This window comes from Mobula hypostoma, chromosome 2, assembly GCF_963921235.1.
Source record: "Mobula hypostoma chromosome 2, sMobHyp1.1, whole genome shotgun sequence".
Taxonomy (NCBI): Eukaryota; Metazoa; Chordata; class Chondrichthyes; order Myliobatiformes; family Myliobatidae; genus Mobula; species Mobula hypostoma.
Genome location: NC_086098.1, coordinates 191,241,260 through 191,256,164, shown reverse-complemented (window position 1 = coordinate 191,256,164; position 14,905 = coordinate 191,241,260). Strand labels below are relative to the sequence as shown.

Below are 14,905 nucleotides of genomic sequence, written 5' to 3'. Positions count from 1 at the left end.
TGAAGATGTCCTCGATGGTGGGGAGGCTAGTGCCCATTGAGGGAGCTAGCTGAGTTTACAGCCTTCCACAGCTTTTACCGATCATGTACGTTGGTGCATCCACACCAGATGGTAATGCAACCAGTCAGTTACAATCTAGCCAGTTTAGTATTTACAGCACTTTCCATTTTCCTTATTTGAAGCACAAACATGGGCAACTGAGAATGGTATCAAAGGTTGACTTGACATCCCATGAGAGAATATTAAAAGTATCCTAAAGTAGTATACAGCTAGATTTGAATGCAGCTGAAGATTCCTTCGAATATTGAGCCAAATGGTTGCAAACTGTACCATCCAGGATCACTGGATTGCGAGCAGGAACAGGCGATAACTGGCTGCTGATTGATGAAAATGGGCTACTTTCTATTTTTGATAATAGCTCTAAATTTCAGGATGAGTGCAAAAAGCTGGAAAGCAGGGGTCAGTAAGTAGAGGCTGCAGCCAGGTCATTGTGGGTTCATTATCTTCAAGTTTTGGAGAAGCAAGAGCTGCAACATTATATAAACCTCTTGGAATATGTTGGAAATGTGAATGTTTTGATCTTAATTTTAGTTCAAATTGAATCAAAAATGAAACTGAAAAGAGAATTGGGAAGGCATTGAGAATTCAATTGACAGGATAGCCAGAGTTTTATTCCCCCCTTCCCCCCCAACCCTTCAGAGGCACATGATAGAAGGAGTTATTGATCTAGACTTGCAGCACAACATAATAAATGAGGAAACTGGTCCACTTACCAACTTAAATCATGGAAAGGTTACATTGAATTTTCAGAGATTGCAGAGAAGATTGGAAGAAAAAAGCCTAATCGAACAGAGCAGAATGAGAATGTGAAATGAAGGATTGCTGCGGCTAAGAGCTGGGTAACATAGACTCAGTTACCAGAAGCAGCCCCGAAGAGTGAGGTGAACAGTTCAGGGACCTACAGGGATTGCCTGATCAGAGATGACGGAACTGACTGGTGATCTGATTACATAAAAAACAGCCCAGAAGCTGGCACAGAAAGATTAAAAGTTCTCATCAAAAGGATGATAAGGAAACAGTCGGCTCTGGAGGCCAATTCGTTGGGTATACTGTATTTAAAGCAGAGGCTGATAGGTTCTTGATTAGTAAGGATGTCAAAAGTTAAAGGGAGAAGGCAGGAGAATAGAAATTGAGTGGGATATAAATGAGCTATGATGGAATGGTGGAGCACATGGGCTGAAAAGCCTAATTCTGCTGCAATGTCTTATGATCTAAAATGGACGAATAGTTTGTGTAAGTCGAATACACTACAATATGCAGTTATATTGAGAGCAGGAACACTAATTTCAATATTCTTGTCACCAAAAAGGCAGGATGGCAATGTGTACTAAACACATTCTCTGTTGCAGTCAGCATACCAACTGAATATAATGATTGTGGCATCCAGCTAGCGAGAACCATACTGTTCACTGATTGGATGCTCCAGCAACAGACAAATATTGTAAGTTAAAGTTAAGTTTGTTAAGTTGATGCTCAGTCCTTAAGTAAAATAGAGCAGGGAAATGGAGCAAAATAGGCATGGCCACATGTCTAAATCCCGATGGATGAGTCAGTGCTGGCCATCCCTGAATTCCAGGAGCTGAGACCAATGCCAAAGGAAAGATTGCAACCAATAGCCATAATAGACGTACATCTGAAGCTCCTGCTCACAGATTTGCAAGCTGCTGATGGTTTAAATAAGTGCCTCATATCTTCCTGAGTACACGATAACACAAAGTCTGCTTATTCTCCCCCTTTCAGAAACTCAAACAAAATTATATGGAGAGGCAGAGTAGGAAGACGAAGGCAACACAGATGATGAAAAGACAACATTAATTGATTTTACACTTGCTACACCAGCTTAGACATTGAAGCAATTTAGGAATCAGCACAGTGGTGGGACCTGCATGTAGTGAGCCATACAGAGACCTATAATTAATTGATTTGTCCACTACATTTTCCAGTTACATCTCTATCAATGTTTACTTCACTTTTATGGCAATTGTGATGCTGTGGCTACTCTGTGTTTCTGGACACAAATTCAGAAGCTTAGCTAAACAGATTGGAATTAGGGATTCTTTTGTCGATGAGAATCAAAACAGCTGCAGATGCTAGAAACGAAATAAGTACAGAAAATGCTGAGGCTCAGAATTTCATAATTTGAGAGCAAGATATGCAGTGTGTTGGCACACCCCCACACACTGATACTGCATTAGTAACAGTGAAACGTTTACCCATTTGTCTGACCAGAAGGGAGAGCATTTCCGTGAGATGCCAGAAAAGTACTGTACTGGACCATTGACTTTAATGTTTTAGTGCATAAAACATCCTTTGTTGCTATTAAAATCAATGCCAGATAATTAAACACAACAGGGAACAAAATGTCAGCTTACTGACACATGTTAGTGCCAATGTGTCTTTAGAGTGTCTTGACATCTTTAAATAATGTATTATATTGTTATTCTATAGCAAAGCTAATTAAAGCAGCCAAGCCACTGATTACAATGAGCTGATGAAAATATTTGCCTCAGTTCACTTCCGACCTTGTGTCTCTTTGATTCTGGACATAATTTATTTCAACATAGATGAAACAAGGTCAACCATCGACAAGAAAATGGTTTTGTACCAGGCTACATAAAGTTGTAATTCTGTCTAACCTCGTACAAAACTATGTGGGCAGGGAAGACTTACTCAACTGGAGAACATTAACAGAGCAACATTTTAAACCCAGTTGAAAATATTTCACGATAAGTAGATCCTGCAATATATTTCATGAAAATGTGTCATGAAAATAATCATGATAAGAAACAGAACACAGAGTCTTTGACTTGGATACTCCATCTGCTTAACTGGACCTTGTACTTCTGTTCTGCACTTGCCATCGAAGCATTATAGGCAGCAGTATTCATTAACTGTGAGGTAATTGGGATTTTCAGCAGATATTATGTGAAGCTATACAATTGCAATTGTTTTCTGTAATGTGAAAAAAGACAGTAGAATTGGAATTAGAAATTAGCATATACTGTACCTATGTCTACGTTGTCTGTGAATTAATAAAGCATTACCCTTTAGCTCAGAGCTGTGCTGAAACCAAGATCGGCCACGATTATTGTCATGGTGGGCCTCAAGTCAATGAATCCTGGAAGGGACAGAACAGGAGGCAGTATGGTGGATTGGAGACTCTAGGTTCAGAGCTGTACATTTTGAAGATGGAAATGAGGGCAATAAGTGGGGCAACTGTAGCAGGAACGAGTGAAGTTTTGTGAATATCTCATGATCTCTGAAAATGGAACAAACATTGTTTCTTCTTCTTCGTAATCCAATCCAGTTAATTAATTACAAACATTTAGGAACAGGCATACCCAAAGTTTGTTTTTTTTGGAAAAGAAACAGTTTTACAATCGAGCCACAGTTAGCCATTTGCTGAAATAACTGTAGGTACTGTTTCAGACAAGGGATCAAGATACCGTACATCTGTTTATCATCCTCAGCATGACTGTGATGCATCCAGATATGTATGTACCATTTCTGGTCACTAAATTGGAGATATTAACTTGCTTGAAATAAAGCAACATTTTAGATTTCTTCTCACTTTAGAGCACAGCCTCAGTAAAATTAATTTCCCACACTTATTTATTTAGCAATTGTTTGTTATTTTTCCTCAGTTGGACAGAAGATAAAAGTTAAAACACTTAGAATTCTTTACCTAAATTATGTAAGTAATGGATTATTGCCCTAATGGAAGTCTTTGAATTTCATTTTACAACCTATTGTGTATAATGAAAAACATTAAAATATTTACTTGCACAACCTGGGAACTCGACAACTATGAGGTTAGACGAAACTTCAAAGAACAGGTGTTAACATTATCCCAAATTAATTTATGAAGTTATAATTCTGCTAAAACAAAACGGATAGATAGAAGATGAATTTAGAAGGCATGTCATACCCTTCCCACTTCGACCAGATTAGTTACCATGACGATACTGGATGAATTTTCCTGCCATATCATTCTCCAGAAATCTTTAACTGTTTCCTGCATTGGACCTTCAGGATAGGAAAACAAAATAATTGGTTAATTCTAATAATTATTAATGTATACAATGCAAAATAAATTACATTTTTGATAATAGTTATCAAGAAATATGTAATAAACAGCAAAGCCAAATAAGGCAGTTTACAAATATAGTTCTTTTCCAATATTTTTAATATTTATATGTTTAAAGTTAGTAATTAAGAAGCAGATATTTGGTTGCAATTACACAGAAATTGTGATGAATATTCACTATTCAGTGTCAGGAGGCTTTTTGCTAAACTCAGATTCAAGCTGTTTACTGTTATTTTTTAAACTTGTATTAATTAGCTATCTTGAGAAATAATACTGCCTAGGCTCAGGAAGCCTATTGTTGACTTAACCCAGTCTGCAACCTAATCAAAAGAAATTATATTGTTAACCCAAAGCTTCTGTCATCTGACCTGATCAATGGGAGTTGTGAAAACATCACATGTAGATGGGCTTGTCATTAAATAACTTACAAAAAGAGATAAATATTAGAAGGATGTGAGGGTGGAGCGGAATTACAGACACGAAGACCTAGGGTCCACTCCTCAGCCTTGACCAAAAAGGATCTCTTCCTAAAGCTTCTTTGCAACAAACATGTTCAACTGCTACTCACCAGTATGGTTTTCTAGCTTATAAACAAAATTGTATTTGTGGTAGGAAATCCTTTGTAGAATTATAACTGTCAGAATTATTCCTAAAAATAATTGTATTCCATTTAAATTAAAATAGCAGTGTCTATCCTGCTTTGTTAGTTGAAATATCTCCTCCTGGTTGGAAAGGCATCTCTCAGCTCAAAATAGTGATTATTGACAGTTAAACCCTTTCAGTAAGTCTTTGATTTATAGGCTGATAAAGAATAATCTCCCTATAATGAGTGAAAATAATCTACATTATAAGACTTAAATTGTTGACAACCATTGCAACTTTCATAGAAAGCAAAATAGAATAAAAAAAAGAAATTAAGTATTTTTAAAAAATGACACACCATTTATAAATTCAATCGACGTTAAGTCACAAATATTCTGATTGAGTTTGACATATTTGGTCCTATGAAAAAATGCCACAGGCTAAAATCTCGATAGCCCATTAGATGATTTTTGAACTGTTTGAAGTGCAAAATCAATGACAAAGTGTACTTGGTATTTTTGGGTTTGAATGCAAAATTGTTTTGCATCTTCTATCGTGCCACATATTTACATGTTAAGGATGTGGAGCATGCAGCAACTTGGATGTTACTCCTGTAAGAATTAATTGTACATTCTGCTGAAGAAGTGCATAGGCTTCCAATGGCAAAACAAATCTTAAAGTGATTATGAAAGCCTGTCAGCACCTTACCTGAGCCATTGTTGAAGAGTTTGCATTTCTTTCAATCTTCTATGATGGACAAGTTGTCTCCCATCTTTCAGATAAAGCCTTCTACATTATTGTGGGTCCCAGCGCTCCAAAAAATCCCTGGGATAACCACCTCTGATGTGACAATATCTGATCACTCACTGGACATATAAGATCCCCAGTCTTTACACCACTCTCAATGAAAAGTATATTAATCTAATGGGAACCTAACAAAATGAAGCTGCACTTTCTATTGTGACTGGCTGCTTTAAGTTTTTACTGTGGTGTGAGATCATGATTGTAAGTTTACTTTGCTTAATTCTACTGTTGCCATGAGTTAATGGACCAAAGTTGTGGAAGCTGGCATGCTTGTATAATGTGTGTGTAAGAAAATCCCTCGCTGTGGGTTCCACAATAACTGGCATAGGGCGACTGTGCGTACTACTTTGGTTGGTGATGCATTGCTCATTAGCATTTCTGGGTCCATCACTTTAAAGAACAAAAGAACTTTCCGGCGAGAAGCAGTAGTGGTAAAAGCATTACAGTCCCATGACATATCAGCTCCTGAATCCCTAGTTCTCCTCTGAATTTTTGATCTTGTTCAGTCCTTTTGATCACACAATTAAGTTCCCAGGTTACTTTGATATTGATTGCTCTACTGTTGTTCAAACAGTTTGAAAAAATAGAAACAAGAGAACTGGAGCTGGCAAGATACTTGCAATTTGACAAGACTTTTCTCATTACCTTCCTTTCATTACATTCAGAAGTTTTTTTACATCTTAAGCGCACATTATGTTCTACATATTGCAGCAACAGAAGACCTTTGAACAATGTATGAGTGTTATAACATTCAAATTAAGTTGAGAAGAACTGGATTTTCCTTCAGGATAGATTAGTCATGAAATAAATGTGAGGGCAGGGCTTCCACTTGAGGCTCCAAGGGTCATAAACAGGAAGTTCAGAAGTTATTATGTGTGCTCCTGCTGAGATCATTGCTTCTGAGAGCTGGACAGGGAAGTACTTTGTAGAAACAGCAGTCAGGAATCCTTACAATATCAACTCACAATGCGTTAACCCTTGAGTGATAGTGTTTGGGAGGACAATATTCTGTTTGTATGAAAATAATTATGTTAGTCTTCTTTTTGATGAAAGCAAGCAATGGACTTTATTGTTTCCTCAGAGACACCCATCAAGGCAACTTCGATGAGTAGACTGAAAAATTGGAGTGATAATTTTAAAGGAAGCTACAGAGCAAAGCACAATGCTTCCTTCAAAAAATTCTGGGTTTTGGACTTACAGATACAGTAGAGTAATCAGGGCTTGCCTCAGGAGATGCAAAAACATGATGCATCGACACATGTCCATTCACTCACAGAATTTTATGTCTTATGCAATAAGTAGTTTTATATTAGTATAAGGTTGCAACATAATTTGCAAATAGGAGCTCTCCAAAATGACATCAGCTAAACTGAAGTGGTTGCATTTTATCCAGGCTTACTCGGTCTTAAAGTAAAATTATTATTTTTTCCAAACCAGTGTTACTGAATCTCATTAAGAGACCTGATAATGAAGCTAATCTGATCTGCATTTGTTTTCATTCAAGAAAAAGTTCACAAATTTATGCAACAAGTCCTCAAAAGCAAGTGAAATATGATTACACTATATTTCTTTTCTGTTGATTGATTAAAATATTTCATTTAATCTAAGAGCTTTATTTTCAAAGTATAATATAACAAACAAAGGATCATGCTAGGTTACATTTTCCACGACATAATTTGAAGGTACATTTTACGGACAGTATTTTTACACACGCGCACACATGTATACAACCAAACATGCATAATAAAACACAAAATGACACACGGGTTCAAAGTATCATTTCATTAAGTGATTAAATATTGAATAATGTCTGAATTAAAGTGATTTGTGAAAACACTACATCAACTAATTAATCAAAACTGCCGCATTACTAAATTACATAGTATACATACACATATAATACACACACTCTTAATTGTATCAGGCAAGCAGTTGTAGATTTGACAGAACCATTAATATTGATTATCTATAATTCTGTAAGCGACATGTGGTTCATAATCATGCTTTAGATCTCTAATATCGATGGAGATTTATAGTGTGAGGATTTGTCTAGGGACATGTAAAGGCACAGTTTGCTCAGAGCCAATGCATCTCCCAGAATACTGTGGAAAATGACGTTAACTACATTTTAACAACACTTTTTAGTGAACTTAAAGGCTATTTAGTGACATATGGAGAAATCTCACTTTATCAGAACAACATCTATATTTGTAACTCACACAATATTCTCCAAAATTCAAGACATGCTCCAGGAAATGTTTGATTTAATAATTTTGCTCTTGAGAACAATCTAAGTGATTCACAATATAACAGCATAGTTGATGGTGTATGTTAAAGTCAAAATATTCTCTTCTCTTCCCCATTCATTCCTGTCATTATAGAAAGCTACCGCCCTACCATTGTTGGAGGATACAGAGAGATTCTTGATCAATACTGTTCTCTCAGCCAGATTGTGCTTTAAGAGGCTATGAAACAGGGAAAAAAAGAGAAAATGTATCACATTGGGAACCCTGTGGTGCATTTAATTAGTACACTATCCTTTCAACTTTCAATCCTAAATCTGATTTGAGTTGAGACTGATGATCTGACAATTCAATTTGAAGTGGCTGTAGGAACAGCCAAGAACACATCTATCAGCCTTGATGTGAGACTACAGAGGCAGTTCAGAGAAGCCAAGTGGGAAGGAAGATAACACACTCTTTTGAGGCACTGATTATACACAAGTTTTTGAAAACCAGAATTTTAACAGCTTGGGTTAAATAAAATATTTTAATATTAAATTGGTAAAATGGAATATTATTGTTACAGTGATAAATTTTGTTTTGCATACCATTGATACATATCATTTCTTCACAACCGTGCGCTGAGGTAATAAAAGGAAAACAGTAACAGGATGCAGAATAAAGTGCTACAGTTACAGAGGAAGTGCAGTACAGACAGACAATAAGGCATAAGGCTATAATGAGGTATATTTTGAGATCGAGTTCATTTTATCATTCTAGTGAACTGTCTAATAATATTATAACAGTGGGATAACAGATGACTTTCTGAAAGATCACTTTTTCGTTAGCAAGAATTTTTTTTCAGAACAAGGAAGTACCATTGCATAAAATTAAGTCAGAAACAACGACTGAGAAAAGTGCATTAATAGGCAGGGTATTGACAACAAGGGGACAAAGAAAAATCAATGGGAGGGAAGCCATGGGAAACCCAGGGAAAGTTAAGTTCGAACTGGAAATAGGGCACTGAGTAAAACTGAGTAAAGGAGAAAGTAAGATGAAATAGTGTGAGAAATTAGCAGCAGACAGCTTGGAGCAGCAAATCAGTTGACAAAATATAATGAGAGTTGGGAAACTGGGCAAAACATGGCTAAAGGTGAGGCAGAAGAAAATTGTTGATTTTGAATTGCTTGGTAGAGTAGTGGTAACACAACACTTTACAGTACAGGTGATGCGGGTTCAGTTCCCAACACTGCCTGAAAGGTGTTCTCCCCGTGAGCGCGTGGGTTTGCTCCGGGTGCTCTGGTTTCATCCCACAGTCCCAGGAACTAATGGTTGGTAGGTTAATTGATTGGTGTAAATTGTTCAGTGATTAGGCTAGGATTAAATTGGGGGTTGTTGGGCAGCGTGGCTCGAAGGACCGGAAGGGCCTGTTTCACGCTCTATCTAAATAAATAAATAATAATAAGTAAACATTTTATCAATAGTAATTTAATTTAAGATTCAATTAGGATGATGCACCTTAGTAGGGAAAACAAATCCACACCTATGAAAATTTAAGGGCTAAGATCAAAACTCTCCCAAAAATGGGCATAAGGATCACAACATTGGATTAATTTATTCCCTTTTCTTGTGATGCAAGCAATGAGCCAACTAGGTGATGCTTGTAAATTTAGACAATGACTGCATTACGACAACCAGGCTGTTCACTGGCTGTTAATCTCATCAAGGGACCTATATTGTTTATGCAATTTTTAAATTAATCTCCACTACTTAATGCCAAACCTGACACTATAATGGAAAAATGCATTATGGTTGCAACACATTGCTGGCAACTCTGTTCTGGGGGACAGACAGAAGATTGCCTGGAAATGCTTGTCCAGTTGTCAGTGCAGAATGTGTGGTTACACCTGTGCATTCTAATCCGGTTCTGAAATTTGTTCCCATTCAGTAGAACTAAATTTCAGAAGCAGAGAAGAAGGTATAGCAGCTAATGTTTTGCATGTTTGATGCTACTAACCAGGGGTGAACTTCTAGGTGGATAACTTTTTTTATGAGATTCGAACGTTGGCTAGAGCAGTGGTCCCCAACCTCCGGGCCACGGACCGATACATTGCCGCGAAGAATGCAGCGGTGCAGTGGTAGTCGGAACGCAGCCAGCACATCTTTAAGAAAAAGGCCGAAATAAACAGGCTAATTAATTAGGTGCCGCCCGGCATGTAAATGTCGGCCCAGATCAGAGGCGATTGCCGATTGCGTGCCTCTGATCTGGGCTGACATTTACGTGCCGGGCGGCACCTAATCAATTAGCTTGTTTATTTCAGCTTTTTTCTTAAAGATGTGCTGGGTGCATTTCGGCTACTGCTGCACCGCTGCATGCTCCGCGGCAATGTATCGGTCCGCAGTCCGGAGGTTGGGGACCATGGGCTAGAGAATCACTTTGCACTAGGAACAGATAGCTGGACCATGGAGTATAGATCTACATGCCAGGATGCAGTAATCTCAAAAAGTTCATTGACTTTCATGAGTGGTCACGTTCAGTGAAAATATCTTCAAGTACAGCATCCAATCAAGCCTCAGTCACTGGTCAATGTATTGGCTCTTCTGCCACCAATCTGTCAATCGTGATTCATACCTAATACTCATTCACACATTTAGTTACCATTGGTGAACACTTCACACACAGCTAACCTGATATGCAGATATTATTCCAAGATACATACATCACTCAAACATATTGAATGCCATTCCCTTACTCACTTCCTTCAATTTTGCAGGAATAAACCGGTACAAAGTTTGAGGCAAATTTCTGCAGGGTGCAGGGTGCAGTTTTGTGACTGAACTGAATGAAGAAGTTCGTGCTGCACCTGAATTAAGACTAAAGGCAGTGACAGCGTCCTCATATCTAATCTTCCCCTCACATTCTGCCTTCTCCTCAACCCACCGTTTATTCTAATTTACAAGCTGAAAATAGTGAAAAAATGTTTCTCTTAATTTCTTTCTCTTGACGACATAATCCCACCACAGTACCACTATTGTTTTAGAAAATTGAGGGCCGCAGACAGCGGTTGGAAAACAAGAAGACCACATTTGAGTTTCCACTTATAGAATCAGCCCAGGTTATGGCACATTGTTCAATATTGTGCTGTCTTTGAGGCAGGATGTTCCTTCTGAAATTTGGCTACCCATTGTCTTTTCTCCCTGGTCCTTATATTTTCATTGATTACGACTCAGCAGTCGCATTTTAAGCACGGGTTCAAGCTACAGCTTTAAAGCTGCCTCTGCTGAGCATTCTGCCCATCCTCTAACCTTGCTTGCTTTTTATTTCCTTTGCACCCTTTTCAAAATGGTATCTGAGTCTAAATTTGGTATTCCGAATTCTGAACTCTTCTGATGTGAGGATTGTGAAGTTCTACATTGTATGATTTGGTTTGCTGTTACTTCCCTCTACATCTGTCTCCTCAGGTTCTAGAATTTCTTGAGCTATTAGGACTAAGGGCCCTGCGTCACATAGTATATCTCAGATGTTATGCCTTCATTTTCATTTTCAATAGGTTATGAAGTAGCAGAGAGTCAGAGAAGTGATACATGGTGCAGGTAGCTGGGAAGTTCTTTATTCACTGTGTGGTTTTCTATGTGCTACCATTGTCGAGCCTCAAGATCATTTGTATCTTCTCAGATGATGTACAAAGTTGTATATAGTTGTATTCAAAATTATGAGAGGTATAGATAGAGTAAATGCAAGCAGCCTTTTCCCACTGATATTGGGTGAGATTGTAAATACAGGTCATGGGTTAAGGGTGAAGGGTGAAATGTTTAAGGGGTAACAGGATGGGGAACTTCACTCAGAAGGTGGTGAGTGCTGCCAGTGCAAGTGGTGGATATGGAGTTGATTTCAACATTTTAGAGAAATTTGGATGAGAGGGGAACTGAGGGCTATGGTCTGCTTGCGGGTGGATGGGACAAGGCGGATTAATGGTTCAACACAGTCTAGATAACGTTTGACTCTATGGCACTATGATTCTTTGGACTCATGCCCCATTGCTTTTAGCGTAGCGTAGCGGTTAGTGTACTGCCATTACAGCTCAGACATTCTGGAGTTCAGAGTTCAATTCCAGCACTGTCTATAAGGAGTTTGTACGTTCTCCCCATGTCTACATGGGGTTCATCCGGGTGCTCCAGTTTCCTCCCACAGTCCAAAGTTAACCAGTTACTAGGTTAATTGGTCATTGCAAATTGTCCTGTGAGCCCGTGGTATTTCGAATGCTGGGTGAACAATGTAGTCTTTGGGGTAACTGCAAGTCTGTGTCTTTACTGTTGCTTTGCTCACACTTTAGTGCTCGGTGGCAGGTGCCCTTGTTTTTTTATTGTTGGTGGGGGAGGGGGATTGTTGCGTGCTGTGTGGGAGGGAGAGGAGCTGGTTGGGGGGGACTTTGGGGTTCTAATGTTTAACTGTCATTCATCCTTTGAGGCACTCCTCTGTTTTCCTGGATGGTTGTGAAGAAAAAGCATTTCAGGATGTATATTGTATACATTTCGCTGACAGTAAATGTACCTTTGAAACTTTTGAATGAGGCTAGTGTTAATTAAGTGGGTTGCTGGCTGGTCTGGCTCATTGGGCTGGAAGCACCTGTTCCGCACTGTATTTATAAATAAATAAATAAGATTCTAACAAATTGAATGGCTGGTATGTGATAGAAAACTGCTTTGCCTGGTTCTTCAAGGTCTGGTATCCTTTTTCATAATTCTGGAATGAAGTACACATCCCTGTTACTTCTGACAATCTCTCTTTTTGCAGTTAATTTTACTTTGCTTTGCAATTCTGCACACCTCAGAAATTAAAAATATCTCCATGGTTCTCTTCCAATAATTTGCCATTCAAGCTGCTTCTTTATAGCACAACCACCATCAATGTCTGAACCTTGAGAAACACTTTCTCATCGTTCCATATGAATTTCATCCTAACTGGATCAAAATAATCTCACCAGACATTCTGAAACTTTAATTCTGTAATCCTTCCTACTTTCTCCTCTCCACTCCAAATTATTTTCAAGAATGAATCTATAGAGATGATTTCTATATTACCAGTCAATGCCTAACTCCTCTCGCTGCTCACATGCTTTTGACTTCCAAATTGGATGTGAATCTTCTATTCTATTTCCATACTTTTCTTCCCCTTTTAATTTTCTTTCCCTTAACTCCACTTGAGCCGTTTTCCTGTATCATAGAAACATAGAAAACCTACATCACAATACAGGCCACACACATCAAAGTTGCTGGTGAACGCAGCAGGCCAAGCAGCATCTGTAGGAAGAGGTGCAGTCGACGTTTCAGGCCGAGACCCTTCGTCAGGACTAACGAAGGGTTAGTCCTGACGAAAGGTCTCGGCCTGAAACGTCGACTGTACCTCTTCCTAGAGATGCTGCCTGGTCTGCTGCGTTCACCAGCATCCTTGATGTGTGTTGCTTGAATTTCCAGCATCTGCAGAATTCCTGTTGTTCACAATACAGGCCCTTCAGCCCACAAAGTTGTGCTGAACATGTCCCTACCTTACAAATTACTAGGCTTATCCATAGCCCTCTATTTTTCTAAGCTCCATGTACCTATCCAAAAGTCTCTTAAAAGACCCCATTGTATCCGCCTCCACCACCGTTGCCGGCAGCCCATTCCACGCACTCACGACTCTCTGCGTAAAAAACTTACCCCTGACATCTCCTCTGTATCTACTCCCCAGCACTTTAAACCTGTGTCCTCTTGTGGCAACCATTTCAGCCCTGGGAAAAAGCCTCTGACTATCCACACAATCAATGCCTCTCATCATTTTATACACCTCTATCAGGTCACCTCTCATCCTCCATTGCTCCAAGGAGAAAAGGCCAAGTTCACTCAATCATGTCTTACTTTTTTATACCTCTTTAGTTAGCCTGCCCGATCAAACTCTACAGTACTGTGCAAAAATTTTAGGCACATACGTATAGCTAGGACAGCTAAGCCCTTTGCACAGTACTGTAGTAATTTTATGTATTGCACTGTACTCTTGTTGCAAAAAATAAACAAAAATTTATGACATACATGGGTGATGATAAACCTGATTCTTATATGGGTCTCCATTATGGACTGAGAGTGGGAAGGGGGCAGAATACTAATTGGGAAAAGGGAGAAGAGAGAGAGAAGAGAGAGGAGAGAGAGTGGGAAGCACAAGAGAGACATTCTGTAATGATCAATAAACCGATCGTTTGGAATCAAATGACCTTGCCTGGTGTCTCAGGGCTGGGTGTGTCTGCACCCACACCATCTCCCTGCCCCTGGCATCTTTCTCTGCCACCTGCAGCAATCCACCCTCTCCATTCCCAATATCCTTTGCTCCTGCCAGATTTACAAACTCATTCTCCACTCCACGTTGACAAATACAGCACTGTGCAAAAGTCTTAGGCACCCTAGCGATATATATAAGTGCCTAAGACTTTTGCACATTACTGTATAGAAACATAGAAAACCTACAACACAATACAGGCCCTTCAGCCCACAAAGCTGTGCTGAACATGTACTTAACTTAGAAATTACCTAGGCTTACCCATAGCCCTCTATTTTTCTGAGTTCCATGTACTTGTCCAGGAGTCTCTTAAAAGACCTTATCATATCCGCCTCCACCACTGTCGCCGTCAGCCCATTCCATGCACTCACCACTCTCTGCATAAAAGACTTACCCCTGACATCTCCTATGTACCGACTTCCAAGCACCTTAAAACTATGCCCTCTCATGCTAGCCATTTCAGCCCTGGGAAAAAGCCTCTGACTATCCACACGATCAATGCTTCTCACCATCTTATGCACCTCTATCAGGTCACCTCTCATCCTCCGTTGCTCCAAGGAGAAAAGGCCAAGTTCACTTAACCTACTCTCATAAAGCATGCTCCCTAATCCAGGCAACATCCTTGTAAATCTCCTCTGCACCCTTTCTATGGTTTCCACATCCTTCCCGTAGCGAGGCGACCAGAACTGAGCACAGTACTCCAAGTGGGGTCTGACCAGGGTCCCATTCAGCTGCAACATTACCTCTCAGCTCCTAAACTCAATCCCACGACTGATGAAGGCCAATGCACCATACGGTTTCTGAACCACAGGGTCAATCTGCGCAGCAGCTTTGAATGTC

At 39.2% G+C, this 14,905-nt stretch overlaps 1 protein-coding gene across 7 annotated transcripts in view; it reads right to left on the bottom strand.

Moving 5' to 3' along the window:
• Positions 1-14,905, bottom strand: part of LOC134342756 (receptor-type tyrosine-protein phosphatase T-like) — a 1,640,095-nt gene that overhangs the window by 40,241 nt on the left and 1,584,949 nt on the right. For 6 of the 7 annotated variants that reach the window (XM_063041291.1, XM_063041286.1, XM_063041289.1 and 3 more), the window contains one exon: positions 3,989-4,086. In XM_063041291.1, coding sequence (XP_062897361.1) covers positions 3,989-4,086 — 98 coding nt within the window. The remainder of the gene's footprint in view (positions 1-3,988; positions 4,087-14,905) is intronic. The other variant, XM_063041287.1, reaches the window with a different exon arrangement.